The 24,191-nt window shown below is 48.8% G+C and overlaps 1 protein-coding gene and 1 pseudogene across 13 annotated transcripts in view; both read right to left on the bottom strand.

The window, feature by feature from the left end:
• Positions 1 to 500: 500 nt before the first annotated feature.
• Positions 501 to 1,161, bottom strand: LOC112584989 (annotated as a pseudogene).
• Positions 1,162 to 7,302: 6,141 nt separating this feature from the next.
• Positions 7,303 to 24,191, bottom strand: part of NAV2 (neuron navigator 2) — a 771,667-nt gene continuing 754,778 nt past the window's right edge. For all 13 annotated transcript variants that reach the window (XM_044943486.2, XM_044943484.2, XM_044943482.2 and 10 more), the window contains 6 exons: positions 23,458 to 23,612; positions 23,230 to 23,301; positions 21,007 to 21,203; positions 19,975 to 20,093; positions 13,357 to 13,560; positions 7,303 to 10,756 (listed from right to left, as the gene is read on the bottom strand). In XM_044943486.2, coding sequence (XP_044799421.2) covers positions 10,631 to 10,756; positions 13,357 to 13,560; positions 19,975 to 20,093; positions 21,007 to 21,203; positions 23,230 to 23,301; positions 23,458 to 23,612 — 873 coding nt within the window. In that variant the 3' untranslated portion in view covers positions 7,303 to 10,630. The remainder of the gene's footprint in view (positions 10,757 to 13,356; positions 13,561 to 19,974; positions 20,094 to 21,006; positions 21,204 to 23,229; positions 23,302 to 23,457; positions 23,613 to 24,191) is intronic.

Genomic DNA, 24,191 nt, shown 5'->3' on the forward strand with positions numbered 1-24,191 from the left:
GCAGAATCCTTCCTTGCCTCTTCGCAGCTCTGGTGGAAGCGGGCAGCAGCCATCCCCAGTGCTCCTTGCTTTGCAGCTGCGCGGCTTCTGTCTCTCCATCTGCACGTGGCCCTCATCCCTCATATCCTTCTGCTATCTCCCTATAAGGACAGTGGGCACAGTGCCCTAAGGGTCACCCTATTGCAGTAGAACCTCTTCATTAATTACACTTGCAAAGACCTGTTTCTAAATACGGTCACATTCTGAGGTACTGGGGGTTAGGATTTCAACATTTTTTGTTGTTGTTGTTGTTATAGCACAACATATATTTCAAGTGGACAAAAAATTAGTATCAGTTACGACCAAACAACAACAACAGTTTCTTATGCTGCCTTTGATTGGGAGCTTCCTTTCCTGTACTTTGAGGTCTATACGACGTTTCTAGAAAATTTACTACTGTGGAAAATGGAGACTACTTAAATCGAACGGAGGTAGGGGAGGCCTGTGGTTTTTCTTTTTGATTAACTGCTGTAATACTGTCCTTCAAGGCGGCTGAAGAGGCTTCATATTTTTAGACATCATTAGGGGCCGGAGCTCTTACAGGACAGCTCTAATGCTGTATGAATTCTGCCACTTTGCTAGCACTGATATGGCTCTTGGGTCCACCACTGCATTAGAACTATTAACTCCATTCAGATTAATTTTTGTTACAGATCTTACAAGGGGCTTTTTCTGGATATCTAGGTCCACTCTTCTATTTTAAGGCTGTATATTTGGTTTGCGTAAATTGTCTGAGCCCATGGTGGCTGCCATCTTACACCGCTGTCGCTCAAGATCAACATATGATTTTAGGGAACATAATTCAATCCTTAGTTACAATTCAGAGTGCAGATGCTAGTTGTCTTATCAGATCCCAAGAAAGGACTTGAGTGTAGATTGTTAATCTGTGAGGGAAGCACTTTTGAGGCAGGGGAAGCGTCTGGGGCACAGAATTTAGGATGGACTCATTCTAGTGCCCCAGGTGTCTCACCAGGGCACCAGCAAGGTGATAGGAGAGAAAGCCAGGGAAGCGTTCCTTGATTGCCACTGTGGGCAACTGGATCAATCAATCCCATTTGGGGAGCCTCTAAAGAGCTCTATGGTGCTTCCCCAGTGGCTCAGAAGGTAGAGAAGTGAGGGAGACCTGGGTTCAATCCCTGGGTTGGGAAGAACCCTTGGAGAAGGGAATGGCAACCCACTCTAGAATTCTTGCCTGAGAATTCTGTGAATGAGGAACCTGGCGGGCTACAGTCCGTGGGGTCACAAAGAGTCAGACATGACTGAGTGACTGACACTTTCACTTTTCACAGAGCTCTGTAGAACATGCCTCCCACTCATCCCAAAGAGGGACGGGAAAGCTGGCCATTAATTTACTAACTACTGTATCTTACTGGTTGCAAGTTGTCCCCAAGGGCATAAATCCTCTGTGGGCTGCTCTGCACTTGAGTGGACAGGCTTCTGCGGCACCAGAGAAAGGTCTCGGAGGCAGGTCCTTGCGGTTGGATGCTGTCGGCCTCAGTTGTCCACTGCGGACTCAGGTGAAGCCAGGGCTGTGGGTTGAGTCATCGACAGTGTCTGCTCCAGCGCGTGCCTTGTGATGCTTCTCCAGAGAAGACATGCAGATGGCCCACAGGCACATGAAAAGATGCGCAACATCATCTCTAATTATCAGCGAAATGCAAATCAAAACTACGAGGTCTCCATAAATTAGGTCCTTTGGTCTGAGATGTTATTCACTATTCCATGCAGTAAAGTAAGAGTGTGTTGGGTTTATTTGGGGAAGGTCTATTCTGTTTTCTTGAATCATCTGTGAGTTCTTGCACCATACCACATGGACTTCATGATCTTTGAAAGTCCTGATATCTGGTAGACAATTCTCTCTTTTCTTGGTCTTCTTCTTCATTGGCTGTGCTTCATCTTTTGCATTTCAGTATACATTATAAAACTATCTTGTCAATTCCATAAAAAATATGTCAATTCTTTGAGCAGGCTTGCATCAGCTCTGTAGACCATTTTGGTTTTGGAGGAACTGACATCTCCACACCATTGAGCCATCTAATCCATACAAATCACATTGTTGTTGCTCAGTCGCTCAGTCATGTCCGACTCTTTGCGACCCTGTGGACTGCAGCACACCTGTCCTTCACCATCTCCTGGAGCTCACTCAAACTCATGTCCATCAAGTTGGTGATGCCATCCAACCATCTCATCCTCTGTCATCCCCTTCTCCCCCCACCTTCAATCTTTCCCAGCATCGGGGTCTTTTTCAGTGAGTCAACTCTTCGAATCAGGTGGCCAAAGTATTGGAGCTTCAGCTTCAGCATCAGTCCTTCCAATGATTATTCAGGACTGATTTCCTTTAGGATGGACTGGTTTTATCTCCTTGCAGTCCAAGGGACTCTCAAGAGTCTTCTCCAACACCACAGTTCAAAAGCATCAATTCTTCAGCGCTCAACCTTTTTTATGGTCCAACTCTTACATCCATATGTGACTATTGGAAAAACCATAGCTTTGACTAGACGGACCTTTGTTGGCAAAGTAATGTCTCTGCTCTTTAATACGCGATCTAGGTTTGTCATAGCTTTTCTTCCAAGGAGCAAGAGTCTTTTAATTTCATGGCTGCAGTCACCATCCCCAGTGATTTTGGAGCCCCCCAAAATAAAGTCTGCCACTGTTTCCATTGTTCCCCTATCTATTTGCCATGACGTGATGGGACCGAATGTCATGATTTTCATTTTATGAATGTTGAGTTTTAAGCCAGCTTTTTCACTCTTCTCTTTCACCTTCATCAAAAGGCTCTTTAGTTCCTCTTTGCTTTCTGCCATAAGGGTGGTGCCATCTGCATATCTGAGGTTATTGATATTTCTCGGCAATCTTGATTCCAGCTTGTGCTTCATCCAACATGGCATTTTGCATGATGTACTCTGTATGCAAGTTAAATAAGCAGGGTGACAATATACAGCATTGACATACTCCTTTCCCAATTTGGAATCAGTCCATTGTTCCATGTCTGGTTCTAACTGTTGCTTCTTGACCTGCATACAGGTTTCTTAGGAGGTAGGTAAGGTGGTCTGGTATTCCCATCTCTTAAAGACTTTTCCAGTTTGTTGTGATCCACGGTTAAAGGTTTTAGTGTAGACAATGAAGCAGATGTTTTTCTGGAATTCCCTTGCTTTTTCTATGATCTAATGGATGTTGGCGATTTGATCTCTAGCTCCTCTGCCTTTTCTAAATCCAGCTTGTACATCTGGAGGTTCTTGGTTTACATACTGTTGAAGCCTAGCTTGGAGGATTTTGAGCATGACCTTGTTAGCATGTGAAACGAGCACAGTTGTGGGGTAGCTTGAACATTGTTTGACATTGCCTTTCTTTGGGATTGGAATGAAAACTGACCTTTTCCAGTCCTGTGGCCACTGCTGAGTTTTCCAAATTTGTTGGCATATTGAGTGCAGCACTTTCACAGCATCATCTTTTAGGATTTGAAATAGTTCAGCTGGAATTCCATCACCTCCACTAGCTTTGCTCCCAGTGATGCTTTCTAAGGCCCACTTGACTCCACACTCCAGGATGTCTGGCTCTAGGTGAGTGATCACATTATTGTGGTTATCTGGGTCATTACAATCTTTTTTGTACAGTTCATCCATGGATTCTTGCCACCTCTTCTTAGTGTCTTCTGCTTCTGTCAGGTCCATAGTGTTTCTGTCCTTTATTGTGCTCATCTTTGCATGAAATGTTCCCCTGGTATCTCCAATTTTCTTGAAAAGATCTCTAGTCTTTCCCATTCTATTGTTTCCCTCTATTTCTTTCCATTGTTTGCTTAAAAAGGCTTTCTTATCTCTCCTTGCTATTCTTTGGAACTCTGCATTCAGATAGGTTATCTTTCCTTTCTTCCTTTTCCTTTTGCTTCTCTTCTTTTCTCAGCTATTTGTAAGGCCTCCTTCAACAACCATTTTGCCTTTTTGCAGTTCTTTTTCTTGGGGATGGTTTTGACCACTGTCTCCTGTACAATGTCATGAGCCTTTGTCTGTAGTTTTTCAGGCACTCTGCTGCTGCTGCTAAGTCGCTTCAGTCGTGTCCGACTCTGTGTGACCCCATAGACGGCAGCCCACCAGGCTCCCCCGTCCCTGGGATTTTCCAGGCAAGAACACTGGAGTGGGTTGCCATTTCCTTCTCCAATGCATGAAAGTGAGAAGTGAAAGTGAAGTCGCTCAGTTGTGTCCGACTCTAGCGACGCCATGGACTGCAGCCCACGAGGCTCCTCCATCCATGGGATTTTTCCAGGCAAGAGTACTGGAGTGGGGTGCCATTGCCTTCAGGCACTCTATCAGATCTAATCCCTTGAATCTATTTGTCACTTCCACTGTATAATCATAAGGGATTTGATTTGGGTCATTCCTGAATGGCCTAGTGGTTTCCCCTACTTTCTTCAAATGAAGTCTGAATTTTGCGATAAGGAGTTCATGATCTGAAGCACAATCAGTTCCCGGTCTTGTTTTGGCTGACTGTTTAGAGCTTTTCCATCTTTAACTGCAAACAGTATAGTCAATCTGATTTCAGTATTGACCATCTGGTGACGTCCATGTGTAGAGTCATCTCTTTTAGCTTCTTCAGCGTTACTGGTTGGGGCACAGACTTGGATTACGGTGATATTGAATGGTTTGCCTTGGAAACAAGCTGAGGTCATTCTGTTGTTTTTGAGATTGCACCTAAGTACTGCATTTCAGACTCTTTTGTCCTAGGTCATTGCTATTTTTGATGCTCTTAAATTGGATTTTAAAGTTTGTTATTTTTAAATTCAGGTGCATATAGATATTAAATAAATTTACACTGACTTTGTATCCAGCAATTTTTTTCAACTTATTATTTCTAATCATTTATCTGTGAATTCTTTTGGGTGACCTAAGTACTGAATGCTATGAAGAAAAACAGTCCAGGTTCTTGCTTTCCGGTCTTCAGAACTTACTTCTCTTGCTTCTCTGCACTGATGGGGTTTCTATGATGTTATGTGGTGAAAGGAGTCAACTTTATCTGTCTCCTAATCTGAAAGGGAACACAGTCTACATTTTACCATTAAATATAATGCTTTCTATAGTTTTTGGTTTAAATATTTCTTATAAATATTTGAGATATGTCAAATGCAGCCTTGTGAGAAACTCTGACTGAGCCCGATGACCCAGCCCCACCAAGCTGATCCATACAAACTGAGAGATGTTCGTTGTTTTAAGCTGCTAAATATGGGGGTAATTTGTTAAACAGCAATAGATAACTCACACAGAAGGATGTATAATTTTCTCCACAAAGTCCAACCTAAAGTGACTGCAGCATCCTGTGGCAGAAAAAGCATGGGTTTTAGAATCAGATAAACAGGGTTCCAGTTCTTTTGTAGAGTAAGTTAATCATCATCACTCAGCCTCAGTTTTCTCCCTGGAAATGAGATAGCCATTCCAGTTCTTTTGTAGAGTAAGTTAATTATCATCACTCAGCCTCAGTTTTCTCCCTGGAAATGAGATAGCCATCCACCTTCCACCTCTTAGAGATGCTGTGATTACACGGGAGGAAGTGACATCTCAGTGCAGGGTCTGGCACACAGGATAAGTACTTAAATGCCTAGCTCCCGTCCCACCCATGTGACAAAGTCATCTAGGTCACTGGGGCTTTTAAATATGCTCAATATATTTCCTGGATAACATCAGAGTATATTGTATAGCCAGGGGGTGCAATTTTTTTTTACATTTTTAATTGGAGTACAGTTGCTTTACAATGTCATGTTAGTTTCTGCTGCACAGCAAAGGGAATCAGTTATACATATACCTATATCCCTTCTTTTTTAGACTTCCTTCTCATCTAGGTCAACAGAGCACTGGGGAGAGTTCCCTGAGCTTTACAGCAGGTTCTCATTAGTCGTCTATAGTACTTTATAAATAGTAGTGTGTATATGTCAGTCCCAATCTTCCAATTCATCCCACCCTTCCTTCTTCCCCTCGGTATCCATAAGTTTGCTCTCAACATGTGTCTCTATTTTTGCTTTTCAAGTAAGTTCATCCTTAGCATTTTCCTCTAGATTCCACATGTTAAGTGATATTATATGATATTTTTTTCCTCTGACTTACCTCACTCTGTATGACAGGTTTATCCACATCTCTACAAATGGTGCAATTTCATTCCTTTTTTATGGCTGAATAATATCCCATTTTATATATGGGTAGAATATCTGACATAGAAAACCTTGGAAATTCAGGATATCTGGTAGCCACACCATCGTGCCAGCTCCCCTTCATGTTGACAGCTATCACAAACTGCCTACTCTCAACATGTAGATTATTTATTCCCCCACCCCTGGTTGGGCCCCTGCTGCGGGTTACTGAGTTGGACATTTCACGTCACCAGCAGTTGAGTCCACTGGGTAGGATCCATTTCCCAATGACCCCACAGGCCTCACTTCAAGCCAAGCCTTTACAATTCTTGCTGTTGCCGGTAAGAGTGAAGGCCTAGATGTGATAACATCTCCCATTGCCTATGCTCTGCGACGGGTATCACCTGCAGTGTGCAATGGACCCTAAGGTGAGAAGCAGGATTTGGGGTTGGAATACAGGGCTGAGACTCCAACTCTCTCACTTCTTAGCTTACAGGACCCTCGGCAAGTTGTTTTCTCTGAGCCATTTATCTTTTTTTTCTTCACTTATAAAATGGGAGTAAGAATATTTACCTCCTCTGGGTCATTCTGCAGATTATACTGGAGCATTTGGGAAAAGCATCTGGCAATCTGCAGGTACTCAATACACAAAGAGAGCAAAGTCCACACAGCAACAAAGGCCCAGCACAGCCAAAGATAATACATGAATAAAACTATTAAAAAGAAATCTTTCCTGTGCCAAGGGGTCCACTGGGGGGAGGGTGGGGCAGCTGGATACTGATAGGGCTTGCCTCAAAGTGTAGTGTAGGACCTGAGTATGAGCATCACCCAGGAGCTTGTTAGAAACTGAGAATCACAGGCCCCACCCTGGACCTGCTGAATCAGGATCTGCATTTCCACAAGGTCCTCAGTGACTCAGCGCTTGCCAGGAACCTGAAGTCCTGCATTGCTAATAAGCTCCATGCAAGAAATCACCGAGGTGAGGAATGGAGAAGAGGCACGACGTTGAGGAGACAGCAGCAAAGATGGGTTTGCAGATTTGGGGAGCTCTTCCTGTGTTTGCTGCATCCAAAGAAGGATGACTTCTCCCTGGCATGAAACTGAACTCTGATGAGGATGTTATCTAGCACAGAAAAGTCAAACCACTCATCTGAATAAATAAGCATCAATTTTATTGAATCATGAATAATTTAAGACTGGTACAATCATCAGCTTTATTCTCTATGACGTGGGGCATGATCTCCGGCAGATCATTGGCAAATCCAAAAACCTCATGATAAATGAAAATTAAATAGGGAGGGAGGGAGGGAGGGAGGAAGGAAACATACCGTACACAAAATACTCAATTCCTAGTTTTCTCTTTAAAAATGGCTAGAAAAAATTCATCAAAATGCAGCACTTTAATCAATTATTTACAATTTCTATGTTACAATGAAAAAATGTACATCTTATAGAACATATTTCATAAACTGCTCCACTGGAAACAACTAGATCAAAACAGCAAACCTTTCATTTCATATCCACAAAGTTGGATTATTTATTTTTCTTTTGAAGTAGATTCGCCACGATCAAATCTGAATACACAGAATTTTGAAGTTTAAGCATCAACAATAAAATAAAAAAATGTCCCCAAGATTACAACAAAGATCTAGGTAAGTCTCGTTCCGTGTCCCACCCCTGTCCCACCCACCTCCTTAAATTAAAAGGAATTCCCATCTCATTTATGGCCTGTAAAATTCTCGGCAGTTTGGGAAGAAAACTTTTGGCTTCCATCGGTAACTCAACACAAATGTTGCATAGAATTTCAGACATTTTCAAAATTAGCCTAACTGTAGAAAAAGGCAAAAATGGAAGCATTTCGGACAGAGCCCTAAATAAGCACAAAGTCACTTTGTCAAAGGTGAGCGACACAAAAGGAAAGCAGGACTAAAGTAAGAAATGTGCATATCAGACAACCCTGCTTCCCGAAACGTTAGGAAAGACACCGAGCTGTGAATCGAGCTGTGAATCGTGCAGGGCTCCGCTCCTTGACACCACCACGTGGTTGCCAGGCAGCACCAGGGACAGCGGTCTCCGTGCTGGGCCCAGCCCCGGTGGGAGGGAAGTCTGTGGGGTCGGGCAAGAAAGAAAGAGTGAAGAGGGAGTCGTCAAAAGAAACGTTTCAAAGGATATTGGCAGGTGTCTACTCACCACGTGACTGGGAAAACTGCCCACGAGGAGGAGTAGTCCATTGTGCCTCCTCCCAAATTCACAGTATGAGCGTATAAGGTCATCGCTGGGAGACAAGACTGAGGAGGACTGTTCTTCAGGTTACACAGAAGGCTCAGGGTGGTGGCCCCGAGGTCACAGGCTAAAATACATGCTTTGAACATTTTATGAAAAACAAAACAGAGTAAGACACACTCACACACCCAGGTGACTCAGGAAGGCTTAGCAGAACCCAGTCTGCTAAGACTTTTTTAAATTAAGATTAAAGAAAAGAGCACGTCAAGAGGTTTGCCATTCACCTGTTAGTGGGACACAGTTCACTTTTCATTTTAAAGAGGAAGTAAATGGTGTCATCCAATGTCACGTGAGTGCTTTCAGGTCAAGCTCTTGTGGGAAGAAAATAACATGTTTGGGAGAGGGACGTTTGGAAACAGAAATGTAAAAAAAAAATGGAGTTAAAAACCCTGATCATTAATAGAGAAACCCCCCCTGGGGGTCTGATAAAAATAAAACAAACAAATGACTCAAAGACTGACCACACTCTGTAGAGAAAATATCAGCACGTTGAAGACACGTACCAGCAGAGCATGACTCGGCAATGCCATGTAACACTGCGGGAACTTTTGCCTTTTCCTGCACAAGACAGATTGCTGTCTAGTCAGGGTGTTAGCTGATAAGAACCTAAAAAAAAAAAAAACGATTTTTTTTTTTCCTTTTTCATTTTCATAGTCGTGCATCCACACGAAAGAGTCTTTCAGATGAGAAAAGTCACATTAACTGAGTTCTCCTAGTGAGTACATGACTTGTTAGCCCTGTTTGCTCTGATGTGGAAAACAGAAAAACAGACCCCAGGCAGGCACAACACTCAACAATGATCACGGTGAATACAAAACCAGTAAGGCATCGCTTTGGGAAGGTCAGCACCGAAGAGGTCAGGCAAGACTCATCACCAGAGGCTGCGGCTTCTGGAAGGGGGCGGCCACCCCCGCCTGTTGACTTGTGTGATGTCCCGTTGGTACTGGGGAAAGTGCAAGTGTTTTGCGAGGTGACCTCCCACCCCGGCCCTGAGGCTGGGGGCTGGCACGCTGGAGGTGTCGACATGCGTCCTGTAGCCTCAGGGAGGAGGAGGAAAGGCAAGGTCCCGCCCAGCCACACGCTGAGGATGGGGTGCTGGCCCCACCTTCAAGGGTGCAGCGACAGCAGCCCCAGCAGGAGGCGGCGAGTGTGTAGAACCGTGAAGATGGACAACTGAAAACCAAAACTCAGCAGGACCAAACCAAAAGCTAACTCCTGCGGTTCTCACGTTCACCAAAGGATGGATTCTGACCATGAGGGGGAGGAGAGGGGAAAAAAAAAAAAAAAAAAACCTTCAAAATCAAGAGTCAGAAAGGAAGAAGTCGACCTCATTTTCAAAGGAGGTGATGGGTTCGCCAAGGTAGACCAGTTCTGACTGTACACAGTGTTAGCAGGAACAAGACCAGACGTGTTTCCGTGGGAGAAGGACTCGGACACATGCAGCTCGGCCTTTACAGCCGCGTCCACTCGGCCGCACACTCTCGCTGGAGGATGAACCGGAGGCTGACAGATCTGAGAGGTGGGGGTGAGCTGGGACAGGCGGAATACCTCTCGGGTAAGGAGAGCACCATTTCGAAAACAAACAGAAGAGAAAGCACGGTTTGCTTTTACTAAGGTTGCCCTGTGATGTGGCTCTGCGGTTTGCTGAGGGCGTCCAGAGCAAGGACCCCGGCGGGCACCGGGTCTCTCTGGGGCCGGCGGGGTGGAAGGGCGTCGGCAGGGTGGAACAGCATCGGCGGGGTTGGGGGTGGGGGGGAGGGTGGACCCGGGCTGTCTCCGTTTCCAACTCTGCTTCCATCTCCGGGCAGCTCAGGGCAAGGAGGCTGCTTGGTCTCAGAGCTTCAAAAGGGTTTGTTGTTGTTGCTGTTTTCCACCTTCTCGTTTCAACGGTGATGGTCCTTTCCCGAGAAGTATCTCTCCGAGGTCACGGCAACAAGGCAGAACCGTAATGAAAACGGAAGATAGTGCAGTTTTCGCTGTGAAGGACGCGGGCCCGAGGCAGCCAGCCCAGGGCGTCTGCACCCAGGTCAAGGCTGGAGGACGAGGAGGGGCGTGGGGCTCCCCGCAGCGCTCACGCAGCGGCCGGGGGCTGGCTCAGGAGGGCGTCTTTGGGGGGCACGGGGGAGGCCGGTGCAGGGCGAGGAGGATGGGGGAGCTTGGACAGGGAGGAGGGCGGGCTCCGGGTCCCGGCCCCCGTCACAGAGTAGACTCCAGGGACGAGTCCAGGATGTCGTCCTGGTGGCTGGTGCTGTTGGAGTCGCTGTCGTAGCTCTGGGGGCTGGAGTAGTTCGCGGCCTCCTGCAGCCTCATGAGCATGTTCATCTGGGGAAAGAGCGAGGGGCGTGAGCCGGCTCCTGGTCTGCGCAGAGCCGCCCACCTGCGGCCTCTCCGAAGCTCACGCCCCCGCCTCCAGACTCACCTTGACGCTGTGGCCCACCGTAGAGATGGTGGAGCCAGGCTCCATGGACTCTCGAGCCAGGCTTCCAGGGTTCAAATCTCGGCTCCACCACCCCGAGCTGAACGACTGGGGCACGTGACTTAACCTCTACACCTCAGTTTCTTCACTGGTCATGTGTGAATAATTATACCTACTCTATTACCTTAGGCTGTGGATGAACAGACACAGAGGTCGGAAAACCCAAAGCCCTCTATATTTTCACCCTTGGGAAGAGCACCTCACCCCAGTGTAGCCCTCAGCCTGGGTGACATGCCAGCCACGTGCCCCAGCTTCTGGAACGCAAACAGCGGCACCGCTGACCTCGAGGCCCACGGCTCCCCTTCAGTAAGCGTCCAGCCCGTCTGCACCCCCGGCTCTGGCCAGAGGGCTCCCTAGAGTCACCTGTGGCTTCAGTTCCCACCAAGGCTTCCATGGGGAGGGGGGACAGCATCAGCTACAGGTGGAGCCTCAGAGCCCACGGAGGCCTGGATTCCGACTCAGAAACCTTTGGGGAATTATTTAATATATCTCATCCATCAGTTCCTTCTCTATAGCCTGGAGAGAATAGCAGTGCCCATCCCTTCGGGCTGAAGGAAGGAACAAACGATAGGATGTGTGCTAAACCCTTAGCATAGGGCCCGGCACAAAGTAACTACTCAGTAAATGTGATACATCTGCCATCACCACCATCGTCACCCATCCCAAGAGTTCAAAGGCAATGTTCTTGTATCTCCCCCGATCCACAGTCTGTGGGTCATCTGTGTTGACGTGGAGATGGGGAACCGAAAGCGACTCTTATTTACAACTATAAATTGTGTGTGTATATCTTTTATATTGGATCTAGCGAAATTAGGAAGATAGCGTCTCTGAGCTATCTTCAGATTTGCTGCAGCCGGGCATGACATCTGGCTACCCCCCTGGCCAGCCGCCCCTCAGGATGCCTAGCAGAGTACGCCTGGGTGAGCCAGTCACAGAAGCACCACGGGCTGGTGTCCATCCGCATGGCCACAACCACAATGGGGTGGAGCAGAAACGTGAAGGAAAATCCTTCACAGCTAGGATTATTCATTCACTCATCAAACATCCCCTGTGTACCCGCAGTATATGGTCTGGAGTGAAAACAACACAGTCCTGTCCTCCTGGAGTCCTTGGTCTCAGGAGGGCAAGAGGTCAGTAAACAAGAGGGCTATTAAAGCCAAGATCTGTGGCCCTGGCCAGAGAGAACAGGACTTGGGGGAAGCACCAAGTAGCTGACTTGATGTGCAGGGGTGGCCAGGCCGGCACAGATGACCTCTGGGGGCCAGAGGTTGCCAGGAGAATTCTGTGTAACTATTCTAAGAGCCCTGGGTCTTACCTAAATGCTTTCTGTGTTTAGTGACACAAATATTTCTGGTTAAGAAAAGACAGTCCAGGGATGAGCTGACCATTCTATCCTCTAGATGTCCCAAATTCTGTTTTTATGTAACTTAGAGTATATCGGCTTGAATCCACAGAAAGAGTTCTAGGACTTTCACTTTTAATAATGGTTCCCCTGTGGCTCAGCGGTAAAGAATCTGCCTACAGTGCAGGATACTTGCAGCAGATGTGGGTTTGATCCCTGGATTGGAAAGATGTCCTGGAGAAGGAAATGGCAACCCACTCCAGTGTTCTTGCCTGGAGAATCCCAGGGATGGGGTAGCCTGGTGGGCTGCTGTCTATGGGATCACACAGAGTCGGATACAACTGAAGCGACTTAGCAGCAGCAGCAAGCTGCTAAGAGAGCTCAGGGCTGAATTTATAGCATGACCACGGTCGCTTAACCATGCAAGGTTCTGGTGTATGTGCTCCCACCTTCTTTTATAGGACTTCTGATGCAGCTCTAATTTCACAGTATGCCTACGCATGGGTCTTACATTGGCAGAGAGTACTAGAATTGTAGGGTTACAGCCTCTGGCCCAGGTTCTTCTTAAAGGGCCTTTATTGCTTTAGCATCTGTGGAGTAAAGATGCTCAGGCAGCGTTAAGGACTTAACTCATGTCACTGGCCTGGGGACCCACACTCAGGCCCCCTTGGCCTTTGCTCCACGAGCCCCTCCTGTCCTCAGACCTCCCCCTGCCTGAGCTCTGACGCTCTGGCTCGAACTTCTGCCCTTAGCATGCTCTGCCTCTGCTCAGTTACTAGTGGGAGGGTCTAATGGCACAGGACCAGACATCGTAAAGGTGAACTCAAAGCAGAGGGCAGAGAGTGGTGTAGGGACGTTTAGGGGGAAAAAACCAAATTCATAACCTTTTACCTGCAAACTTTCATGGGGGTCAAAGGCATTAGTGAAAAACTAAATACAAGGAAGAAAATATTGGCCAAAATGTCCCAAGCTTGGGATGGGTCTAACCTTCCTAAGCAAGACCGGGGCTCGGTCACCTCCAAATTTCCAGCACGCCCTGTATCACACCCAATACTCAGTGAGTGCTCAGTGAACGCCAAGCTGCTCTGGAAGCAGGGAACTCACCAGCGGGTCTCCTTCAGTGTCACTGGGGGGCATCTGCTTGCTGGTTGACCCCTCCCGAGGCATGGAGTAGCCGTCGAAGCCAACATCCTCGGGCCGGAGCTGCAGGAGAGGGGGCCACTCGTGCTGCTGTGGGCTGGCCGCCCAAGGATAGGTGTCCATCACCCACTTGGCGGGATCCTCCCAGGGGGCCCGCCTTCCATACAGCTGGAAACAGACAAAGAAAGAGCAGTCAGGAGGTGGGCCGAGACCCCTCTGCAGTCCTGGTTTTGCAGCTTTCTGAAAAACTCTCCAAACCCAGCATCATTATGCTTACCTTGATGGAGTAATTCCACTTGCAGAATTCTATCCTAAGGAAATCATCCAAGGTGCTGAGACCAAAGGTGGTGTGACCCAGGAGTAAGAACACTGGAGGCAGCCTGACCTAGGTCACCTCACCTCTGCCACTGGCTCACCGTGTCACCCTAAACTCTGAGCCTTGTGGATCCAACTTGAAAATCTGATTTGAAGCGTTTGCCAGTTTCCATGGTATAAATACTCTCACTGTGGCCAGTCACTTATCAACGTGATGTCACTAAACGCGGAGCTTGAAAGAGGTGCTATCGTCCCATTGAGGAGGCCTCCCCACCATGGCACACAGATGGGGGTGCTGGGCATTAGGACTACAGGTGGAGACCACAATGGCCCTGGCTCAATATGACCCCATTTCCTGAAAGGAGTCTGACTCTCAGGGACCCTCTGCAGAGGTACTGGTCAGTTTCAGAACAGGAAATTGTTAAAGGGGCTCCACGTGGGTCCTGGGATTGCAACCGTTTCTCCTCCCTCATGTATTTCTCAGAATTGTTCACGACAACCGATTTCCTCTTAAAGAAGAAATTAACACAAAATTGTGTAAGACCAGTGCCATGCCTCCAAGCTCCTTTTCTTAAGTCAGAAATACCTAGTAATACAGTGACTTCAGTGACTTCTCCTGGCAATTACAAGCAATGTAGACACTCTTTAAAACAACAAAAACCTAGGCTGCACCACTTTCCAAGGCTCAGCACATCATACAGAGAGGCCCACTCTGTAGCCTTCCTCTTCAAGGCCACCCCCTCCACCACACCTTACAGCTTACTGCACACCAGGGATTGCGAGAAACACTTGACAAGTATCTTGTTTTACCACCACGTGACTCCGAGAGAAAGTATCACTACCCAAGCGGGCTCCAGAAGGACAGGAGGCAGAACTGGAATCCAAGTCTGTCCAAGCGTGTGAACCACTGGAGCCTGAGCAGGCGTGGCAAAGTTGTGCTCATAGCCAGGATAAGATGTGCCCACCCAGGACAGTGCCCCCTCTGTGGCTCTGGAAGGGCACCCCTCTGTAGGGGTACAAAGAACCAAAGCCCTCTGGACCACCATGGGTGCAGGGGGCTTGGCAGTGGAGTTACATGTGGACCACAGCCTGTCTGTCTGTTCTTTCAGGACTCTTACAGTTGAGGCAGGGGGGAGTGTGGGAAGAGAGGGCTGACAGTACAGCAGAGCTGAGATTTGACCACTAGAATCACGTCTTTCCCAGGTCACAGGCTAACTCAGCTGGAAGGAACTGGGGTCACCTATCCCAGCCCCTTCATCTACTGGATGGAAAACTTGGGACTTAAAGAGAAGAGCCAGTTGTAAAAGGTTTCAGAGCAGAGTTGGATTCAGAGCTAGGACCCCAGCACCCTTGTCTGAGCCTTTCCTTTCTCCACCCCTCCTGATGAACTCCACTCTGAACCACTCAATGGTATCAAGAGTCACGTGGTTCAGCCACAACCGGCACCATGAGATGCAGGCCAGGTGTCCGCCTGACGAGGACACGTCACCTGGGCTGGACCTGCTGTCCCTCTGGCCGTGTCACCACTGATAAGCCACCTCTGATCTCTCTGGGAAGCGCCTGCCCTGCCCAAACTTCAGACAGGCCCCCCCACTTCCCTGCATCCACAGCTGCCTCCGCCTCCACTCGAGACACACAGCCTCCTATGAGCTCATGGCTCTCAGACACCAGGGCCCCTCCCGTCTAGCGCCCTCCAGCCCTGTCTACCATGAAATCTTCCTTACCCTGGGGCAGTGGTGACTCCGAGGCCGGAGAATTGAGTCTGGCATTTCAAAGGCGATTCACAGTCTGCGCAGGAGGGGATCACATGGAGGTGCATGTACGCACACGTGCGGGTCAGGGAGGAAGGGAAACGCAAGCACTTGGGGATTTTTAGAACTGAAGAAGTCTTGGCAGATTAGAAATATTTCTGCAACTTTTAGCTTCTCCCTCCAAGGACTTTCCCTACAGAGCTCAGCTGACTTTCCCATGCCCGATTTCACGTGTGGGAGGCTGAACCAAACGTCGTTTCTGACAGCTCCTGCTTCTGTCTCCATCCTCCAGGATGAAGAGGAGACACTCAGAACTGCGGAATAACAGAATCTAGAATCCAAGCTCAGCAAGTTCATAGAGAGTCTGGCCCCGTGGCTTTTAAATTTTTGCTCTGCTCCCCAGACCGTACTACTCGGTAGTTTGAGGAGCTTTGTAGTTCTGCGCAGCCAGGCTGAAAAAACTCCTGGCCCACACTTTTCAGGTTACTGTTGGGAAATCTGAGGTTTAGAGGAGGGAGGTCTACCCAGGGTCTCAGAGCAGGTTGGGTCATCTGATCAACGATCCCTGCTCTCCCCTCTTCCAGCAGAAGTCTTTTGAATGACTCTGCAGGCTTTAGATACTTTGGCAAGTGTTTACATCGACAGCTCTAAAGAGGAACAGGGCTGGGGGCTAAGTCATAAGACAAAAGCACTCTAGGAGCATCTAACATCATTTGCAAGAACAAGGAATATTTTTACAAGTCTCCCCTTTTGCTGCTAGACGTGTTCAAGTCCAAGTGATGAATGGCTGGGTAAGTGCCGTGGCAAGCAAAGGAGCTATCACAAAGCTCCTTGGTCCCAAGGCAGAGCCCTGAGGCAGCTCTGGGAAATAGCAGACAGCTGTACACACAGACAGACAGACAGGACATTCACTTTCCCCAAAGCAGGGAGGAGCTTGGCATGACCACTGGGTCAGGAATAGAGATCCACGACATTGGAAACTGAAACCTCAGCCACTGACTCTGATTTATGACTCTCTGGATGCACATGTTTATCACACACGAGGGCATCAAGGTACAGATTGTGCAAAAACCTCCAAGCAATTGTGCACGCATGCCCACATGCATGTGCACGCTCACACACAAATTTTATTGGGAAAAAGACTTAGGAGTCAAAACCTGCAATGATATTTGGTATCCACTAGGGGGCAGTGCCACATCTCCTCTAGGCAAGGCAGTGCCCACTGAGGGGCTGACTGGAAGCCCGTGGTGAGACCTGACTGCAGCGGGGTCTCTGTGCTGTCTACCACCACGGGCAGTCCTGCCTAAGCCTAATCTGGGGGCTTCATCCCTTCTCAGCATATGACCTTCGCCAAGGGCTTGCCTGCTTTGAACCACAGTGCACTCACCTTGTGGTCACGTCACTCACCTCGCAGGGTCAGGGAGGAATAAATGGCCCACCAGTGCCCAGCACACAGTAAGCATGGGACTCCAGGTAACAAGCCGAGTGAGGAGTTTTGAATTTTTTTTAAATAGGAGAATCTTTTTGTCAAATGAAATCTTACGTATAACTTCATGCTATGAAACATAATACTTGGGTTCCCTGAGCCACATGAAGCATCTAAGGTATAGAGCAGGGGTCTTAGGACAGCCTAGAAAATGTTCGAAGTAACTGAGAAGTTAGCTACAGGCTACGACGCTGGCTCATCCACACCCCAGCAAGTGAACTGCTGCTGCTGCTAAGTCGTGTCAGTCGTGTCTGACTCTGTGCGACCCCACAGATGGCAGCCCACCAGGCTCCGCCATCCCTGGGATTCTCCAAGCAAGAATACTGGAGTGGGTTGCCATTTCCTGGGGAAGGGTCAAAAACTCCAGTGAGCCTTGGTTTCCTGTCTATGAGGTGCACACTGGGCTGTGAGAAATAAATGGGATCATGTCTGTCGGGCCCCTGGCACAGTATCTGGCAGGCAACAGCCACTCAATAAATCTCAGCAAACTTTCCTTCGAAACTAGAGACACGAAGAACAATCCAAAGTTCCTCATGAATCTGCAGATTCTATGGGGTCTCTGGGACTAAAGAAAGGCACGAAGTCACAGGTTTGGGGCAGGAGGGCTCATTTTTGAGCAACGTGGTTTAAGGCTAACTCTGGCTGCCTCCCTGGTTGTGTCCATGTTCTTGCAAGACTGTCCTTCAAACAACCTCAACAGCATAAGGAGCAGATGACTTCTCTTGCCTCACAGAGAACGGATGGGTCTCCTGAGGTGGTGGCACATTTCTGTCCCTTGTCCTAAATGGGCTCTTTCACAGACACCCCAAAGCCCTTTCACCTGCAGACTCTTTGATTTTTGTAGGAAAGAAAACTACTGCCCTTATAACCAACTCATCAGTAACCTCTCGAGGATAGGTAGGGAAGATCTCACTGTGCTTTTAAGAGCTCTGCCCACAAGGCCTTCTTTGAAGCTGAGGTCCAAGCAGCAAGGCGTTAGCACCATCCAGGCTTGGTGAGGACCAACGAGGGGCCTCTACCTTACAGCTCACGGCTGGAGCACAGACCGAGCTTCCGCCTCCCCGTTAGCGCCTCTTTCGGCAGGAAACCTTTATTCAACAGCCCCATGAGTTTTTCCAAGCATACTCTAGGTTCTGCACCAGAGGATATATTTAGGTAAAGAAGCAAAGGGGAGAAGTAGGTGGTGAGGCAGAAATAGAAGGAAACTGCTTCTTCCTCTCCTGCAGTTCCTTCCGCTTCTTTCCAGCAGTGTGAGTTTCCCAGAGGTGCCTGCCTACTATAGTCCCTGGAAGCCCCTGATGGGAACAGAGAGAGGCTTCTGGAATGAAAGACTTCAAGATTCTAGCAGGGGCGGGGAATACTTCCACTGGCCCCCCAAAATAGGAGTGACAGGGTGGCCGTTTGGGTTTGTGGTCCTAACAAATCCATTTGAATAAAGAATACATGATGGTTACTTAACCCAGGCCAGTGAATTTGTCTACCTAGAGAGATTCCACTGCAGAGATCTGAAGTCTTACTCTTTTTTTCCCTCATGTAATCCACCTTCAACGAAATAGAAATGCTGCCATCAATGGGAGAAATAGCTGAAGGGAATACAAACTTTTAGTTGTGAAGTAAGTCTAGTCAATAATATGGTAATAACTCTGCATAGTGACAGATGGTAATGAGATTTACCATGGTGTAATTTTACAATGCATAAAAATATCAAGTCACTATATTGTATAGTTGAAATGAATATATCATATGTCAATTACAATTTAACAAAAATATAAAATGCTGCCATTGATTGATGGTCTTCAAACACTGAAAACTGATTTGGGACTGGTTAAGGGACTGCCTCATTTCTTGCTACCCTCTGCCTTCACAATCACTTGTGGCTTGAATTTGTGGCCTACATGTTCCAGGCCAATGAAACACCCGTGGCCGGAGGCACAGCGTCTCCTTTTCCGAGTTCTGGCTGTCCCGAGTGGCTCTGGAGACCATCAGTGGTGTTACACATTGCAGGGATACAATGACAGGCTCAGCCGAATATACGCAAATGGCAAACCCCACTAAAGTGTGCCAACACCCATATGCATGCAGGTGTGCAAGTCCTATGTGTACCATCACACACGTACACGTGGGTGTGCACACAGCACCATCCCCTGAAACGGGTCCTTTAACAGCAGCATGTGTCTCCCACTGCCCAGTACCAAGCCAACACAGCCCTTAGAAACCCAGCTGCTAAGCTGGTTTCTAGACTATTCAGCTGTGTATGACACCTGCTGATTCCTCAGAGTGGTCCTGAAAGCTGACAACCTTCTCAGGCTACCTCCAGACTCAACAATAAAACTACTGCAAACTCCGATTTACTGCTAAGCCCCCAGCATTCACCCCTGGGCTGAGTGAGAAGTGCAGGGTCCGGGCTTTCCAGCTGCAACTGGGCAGGAGGGATGGACAGTCACATGGGCACCAGAGTCATCTATCTCTGAGGGGTCCTGGGGTCGGGCAGAGAATGCCACATCCTAGATTCTTAAAGTTTCACTTCCTGACCTTGGGGCAAGTCACTTATTCACTCTGAGTTATAATTTTCTCTTGAAAATCTCTTAAAACTGGAGATTAAAATAAAAAAACCTCTGCCCAAGCCTCATTATAAATGCTGAGCCTGAACCAAATAGCAGATATAAGACTACTTAAGCAAACTGTGAAGTGCGACATATTTCCTTTCTTGGGCACTCGTGACGCTGAGCACTTGCTGGCCATGATGTCGCTGAACCCTGGCAACACCCTTGTGGTGGTGTGATCGCTCTCTCTTCCGTGGATGAGGGCGCCGTGGCACAGAAAGGCTGGATGTCTTGCTTAGGGTCACACAGCTCACAATGGCAGAGCCAGGATTTACAGCCCAGTGCTCCTATGCCGGGCTAGGGTGGCCTCACAGGGGAGGGGCTGCCTCCTCACGTCAGTCAGTTTTTGGTTGGGGGAGATAAAGACAAGAGTGCTGGTCACGAGAACCATCCCTGGAGCTGAGGTCAGCGGGCAGTGTGCTCTCACCTGGAGTCCTTCTCTGACGGCTTCCAGGAGGTAGGGGATGATTGAGTAGTTCCACAGGTCGGTGAACCACACCCTGGAACCATCCACGTCGATGGGACACGACAGGAAGAGCCGGGGGCCTGGGGACCATAGGGAAAAGCAGTCCAATTGAAATGGATGGGGAGCAGGAGAAGCCAGCCCAAGCACCGCTCACAGGAGGGACCCTGCATTTTCTGAGTGACAGCAGAAATACCAGCTGCCACGTGGTGGGCCCTTGGGCTCTCTAACCCTACCCTGGGATCTCGCGCCTGGTGGGAATCACCCCAAGGGAAGGGGAGACTTTCTGGAGAAATACGGTCACTGTGGTATTGTCTAACCTTTGAAAATGGAAGCATGGCAGATGTCCATGAGAATAGGAATGATTAAGGAAGTGATAGCATACCCACATCTGACTATATCACAAAATAATTATTTCATCTAATTATTTTGGAGAGCAACAAAGAATACTCATGAGATAATGTGAAATGGAAAACGAAAAGAATGCATTGTATGTACACTATGATTGCAGCTATATAAAACATGTATGGACAAGGACAGAAAAAATAAGCTCAAATTACAATGATTATGTCAGGATGGTGGGATGACCAGTGATTTTTTTTTTTTTTTCTTTTCTCTGAAGCCTAAGCTTCAGGAATGTTAATAACATTATTCATAAAGCAAAGCCAATCCTACAGGGTGGTTTCCATCTGGGGGAGCCCCAGGGTGGGGGCCCCTCACCTAGCCTAAAAGTTTACACCAGCCTAGAGCTGGACACTTCTCTCTGCCTCTCATCAGTGCAGAGGTGGGCGAGAGAGAAGGGTGGAGACACGGTCCCAGGATGTGGGTGACTGGCAGTTTGGGGTCCGTCTAGGCTGTGGCTATCCTATGTCCCCTTCTCCATCTGTGTGGTTGGTGCAGCGTCCAGCTGCCAGGGTCCAGGGCCAGCCATCCCAGGAGGCCAGGGCTTCAAGAGTGGCAGTTCCAGCCCCAGTGTGCCCACCTGCCCTGCCCTACCTATGGTGACGTCCGAGGAGCTGTGCGCCTCCAGGAAGCGGTTGAGGTGATGCCAGACCTTGGGAATCCAGTCGATGATTTTCACCAGCTCCACGTTCCGCATCCGCCCACTGATCTCCGTCTCCATGAGCTTCCGCCGCAGGAACCGGCCCAGGAAACCCTTCACGGGCTCCGTGTGGTTGGCACAAAGCACCCACCTGGAAGGAGTCACAAATTTTCCATGGCAAAGCCCAGTGTCAACTTCATGAATCAAAGCTCATTAGAGCTGGAAGGTGAATATGCTAATACTGAAATTGGACTCTTCTGAACACTGCACAGATACATTTTTATTTAGTTTATTTTTTAATTGAAGGATAACTGCCTTACAGAACTTTGTTGTTTTCTGCCAATTATCAACATGGATCAGCCCTAGGTATATAGCCAGGTCCCCTCCCTCCTGAACCTCCCTCCCAATCCCACCCCTTTAGGCTGTCACAGAGCTCCAGTTTGAGTTCCCTGAGTCGTACAGCAAATTCCCACTGGCTCTCCAGTTTACATATGGTAATGTTAAGTTTCCATGTTACTCTCTTCATACCTTTCACCCTCTCTGCGGCATGTGGGATCTTAGCTCCCTGACCAAGGATTGAACCCATGTCCCCTGCATCAAAAGTGCAAAATCTTAAGCACTGAACCACCAGGAAATTCCCACTGTATGTACAGTAACTCACAATTCCTCACGGCAACCCCACGCTACAGATAAGACCACTACCCATTTTACAGATAGAAATTCCAAGGCACAGATGGAAAATCTCACTTGTCCAAGATCAAACAGCTAGTCAACAATCTTAGAGGAAGAGCTAAAATTAGAACCAAGACAGTCCAACTCCAGAGGCTGAGCTCTGACCACTTAGCTAACTGCCTCCTGTGCTGTGCCAGGCCCTGTGCTGGGCTGTGGGGCTGTAAGCAACGACAGAGACAAGAGTTCCTGTTCCCCAGGAGCTCACAGTCTAGCGGAGGAGGGAGATAAAAGAAATGAGACCTGACAAAACCTGGGGAGTCAGGGAAGGCTCCTCAGAGGAGGGGACGTCTGAGCTGAGACCACAGGAGGCGGGTGGAGCAGCTCCATGAGGCAAGGCAGAAACAAGGAAGAGCAGGCGTTGGGGTGGTGGTGGTGGGGTGGGTGGAGTGCATGCTGCAGCATCAGCAGGGGCATAAACAACAGCATGGGGCGTCTGGGAAAACTGCCAGAGGCACAGTGTACCCAGAGTTTAGACTTGACCCGCCAACCCAGAGGGGCTTGGATTTTGATCTGGGGAGCCATTCAAGGACTTGTTGCATTAGGGTTTAGGGTCAGGTTTGAATTCTAGAATGCTCACTCTGGCCGTCACTGATGTAGGGGATGGCCTGCAGGTGGCCCAAGGTCCAGGTAGGCATACTTGTTAGAAAATGACTAAAACAGCATTCTGGGAGATGCGGCAGTGGCGGGGGAAGGAGGAGGGGCAGGGGGGAAGAGAATGATCTCGACGGACATTCAAGAGAATGGACAAGACCAGGACGTCCTGGATGCAGAGATAAGCCATGATCCCAGTGACCCGAAGGAGTTGGTATTTCTCGGATAATTACAGTTCAGGTCTACTTTCAACAGAGATGCCAGCAGAGTGGCCATGAAAATGATCCGGAGGAGGGGGTCTCATCCCGGGTGACAGCTGTTCAACCTTATCTAAGGGCCCAGGCAGGAGAGGAGTATACGGAGCCAGCTAGGTGTCAGGGCAAAGGGCATTTTGCAGTGGCAAAGGCAAGCAGCCACAGCTGGCATAACAGACCTCCCACCCTGCGGCAGTGGGGCAGCGCAGGACGGGGCTGGGGCAAAGGGTTCCCAGCAGCTGGAGCTTGAAGGCCAGAGACCCCGCCCGGTAGAGACACTCTAAGGAGCGCTCACCGCTCTGTGTCCCTTGGGACAGAGAGATGAGCCACTGGTGACATGCAGTCCACCTGCCTACAGCCCCTGAGTAGAGCTGTCTCCCAGGTACCAACTGCTACCCCAGGACATAGCATCCAAGAGACCCGGGTTCTGCCACTGACTGGCTGTATGACCTCCTCAACAAGTCAACTAATCTCCCCATTTGTAAACTTAGAAGGATAAATTTAATGACTTGAGGCTTTTGTGAGAGTCAAGTGAACTAAGCTGGGAAAAATGAGCATAGTTCCAGGCATGTAACAGGTACGCGAAAAGGGACACCTTACCTGAAGTTGTGATGAAGCTGCAAGTTGGGAGTAGAAGAGGTAGCCTGGTTCATCGTGCCAATTATGTAAGGGCTGTGGGGGAAATGAAGGATGAGAGCTGGAGAAGAGGGTCCCTATGCACCTAAGCACATGGCTACTGGCTGGTGTCAGCCCCTCCCACAAGCCCCGCCCCACGCCACGCGCATGCGCTGCTCTCCCGGAGGCCGAAACGTCTGGAGCTGCCCTTACCATTTGTGGTCCTTGCAGTTGAGCAGCCCGTTGAAGATCTCGCCCAGGGAGCTGACGTGATGCAGATTGTCCAGGATGATGACAAGAGGCATGTCCATGGCGTTGTTCTCGCTGGCACACTGGTCGGCGAGGTTGGACAGGTACTGGCGCAATTCCTGTGGAACCCAGGGGAGTAGCGGGGAAGGAGCCCGTGAACGCCCCCAAGAAGATGCTCGTGCTCAGGTCATCACCTGGGCCGGTACAGGCAGAGGGGTGCTTCCTGAGGCCACTCGGGGATCATGTGCTGATCCCCGAGGCACTTCAAGGCCTCAGTCTGGGTGCAGAAGAATGCAGACCGGGGAAGTCTCAGCTCTGCCTTCTGGAATTCTCCAGGCAACAGGAAACCTGGCAAGAGCACTGTGAGGGTGCCCAGGCATGGTTCTGTACACGATCTATCACTCTCTGGAAGTGCTGCCCCTTTTCTCGATATTTCTTACTATGCCAGCCTCCCAAGAAGCTCCTGAGGGCAGGTGCCTCATACATCTTTGTGCATCCACGGCACTACCTGAGAGCCGCTTATAAGCCCTTGACGAATCAACACAGCAAAGGATGCCTCCCCGCCATGACCTGCTGATTAGTGTTGGGGCAGACAGACAATGAACAGGTGCAGGGAGGCCATCTCCGTGCACAGGGGGTCTTGAAAGGTCTGAGTGAAAGGATATACTTCGGTCTTCACTGTGAAGAATGGGCAGGGC

This window comes from Bubalus bubalis, chromosome 5 (assembly GCF_019923935.1).
Source record: "Bubalus bubalis isolate 160015118507 breed Murrah chromosome 5, NDDB_SH_1, whole genome shotgun sequence".
Lineage (NCBI taxonomy): Eukaryota > Metazoa > Chordata > Mammalia > Artiodactyla > Bovidae > Bubalus > Bubalus bubalis.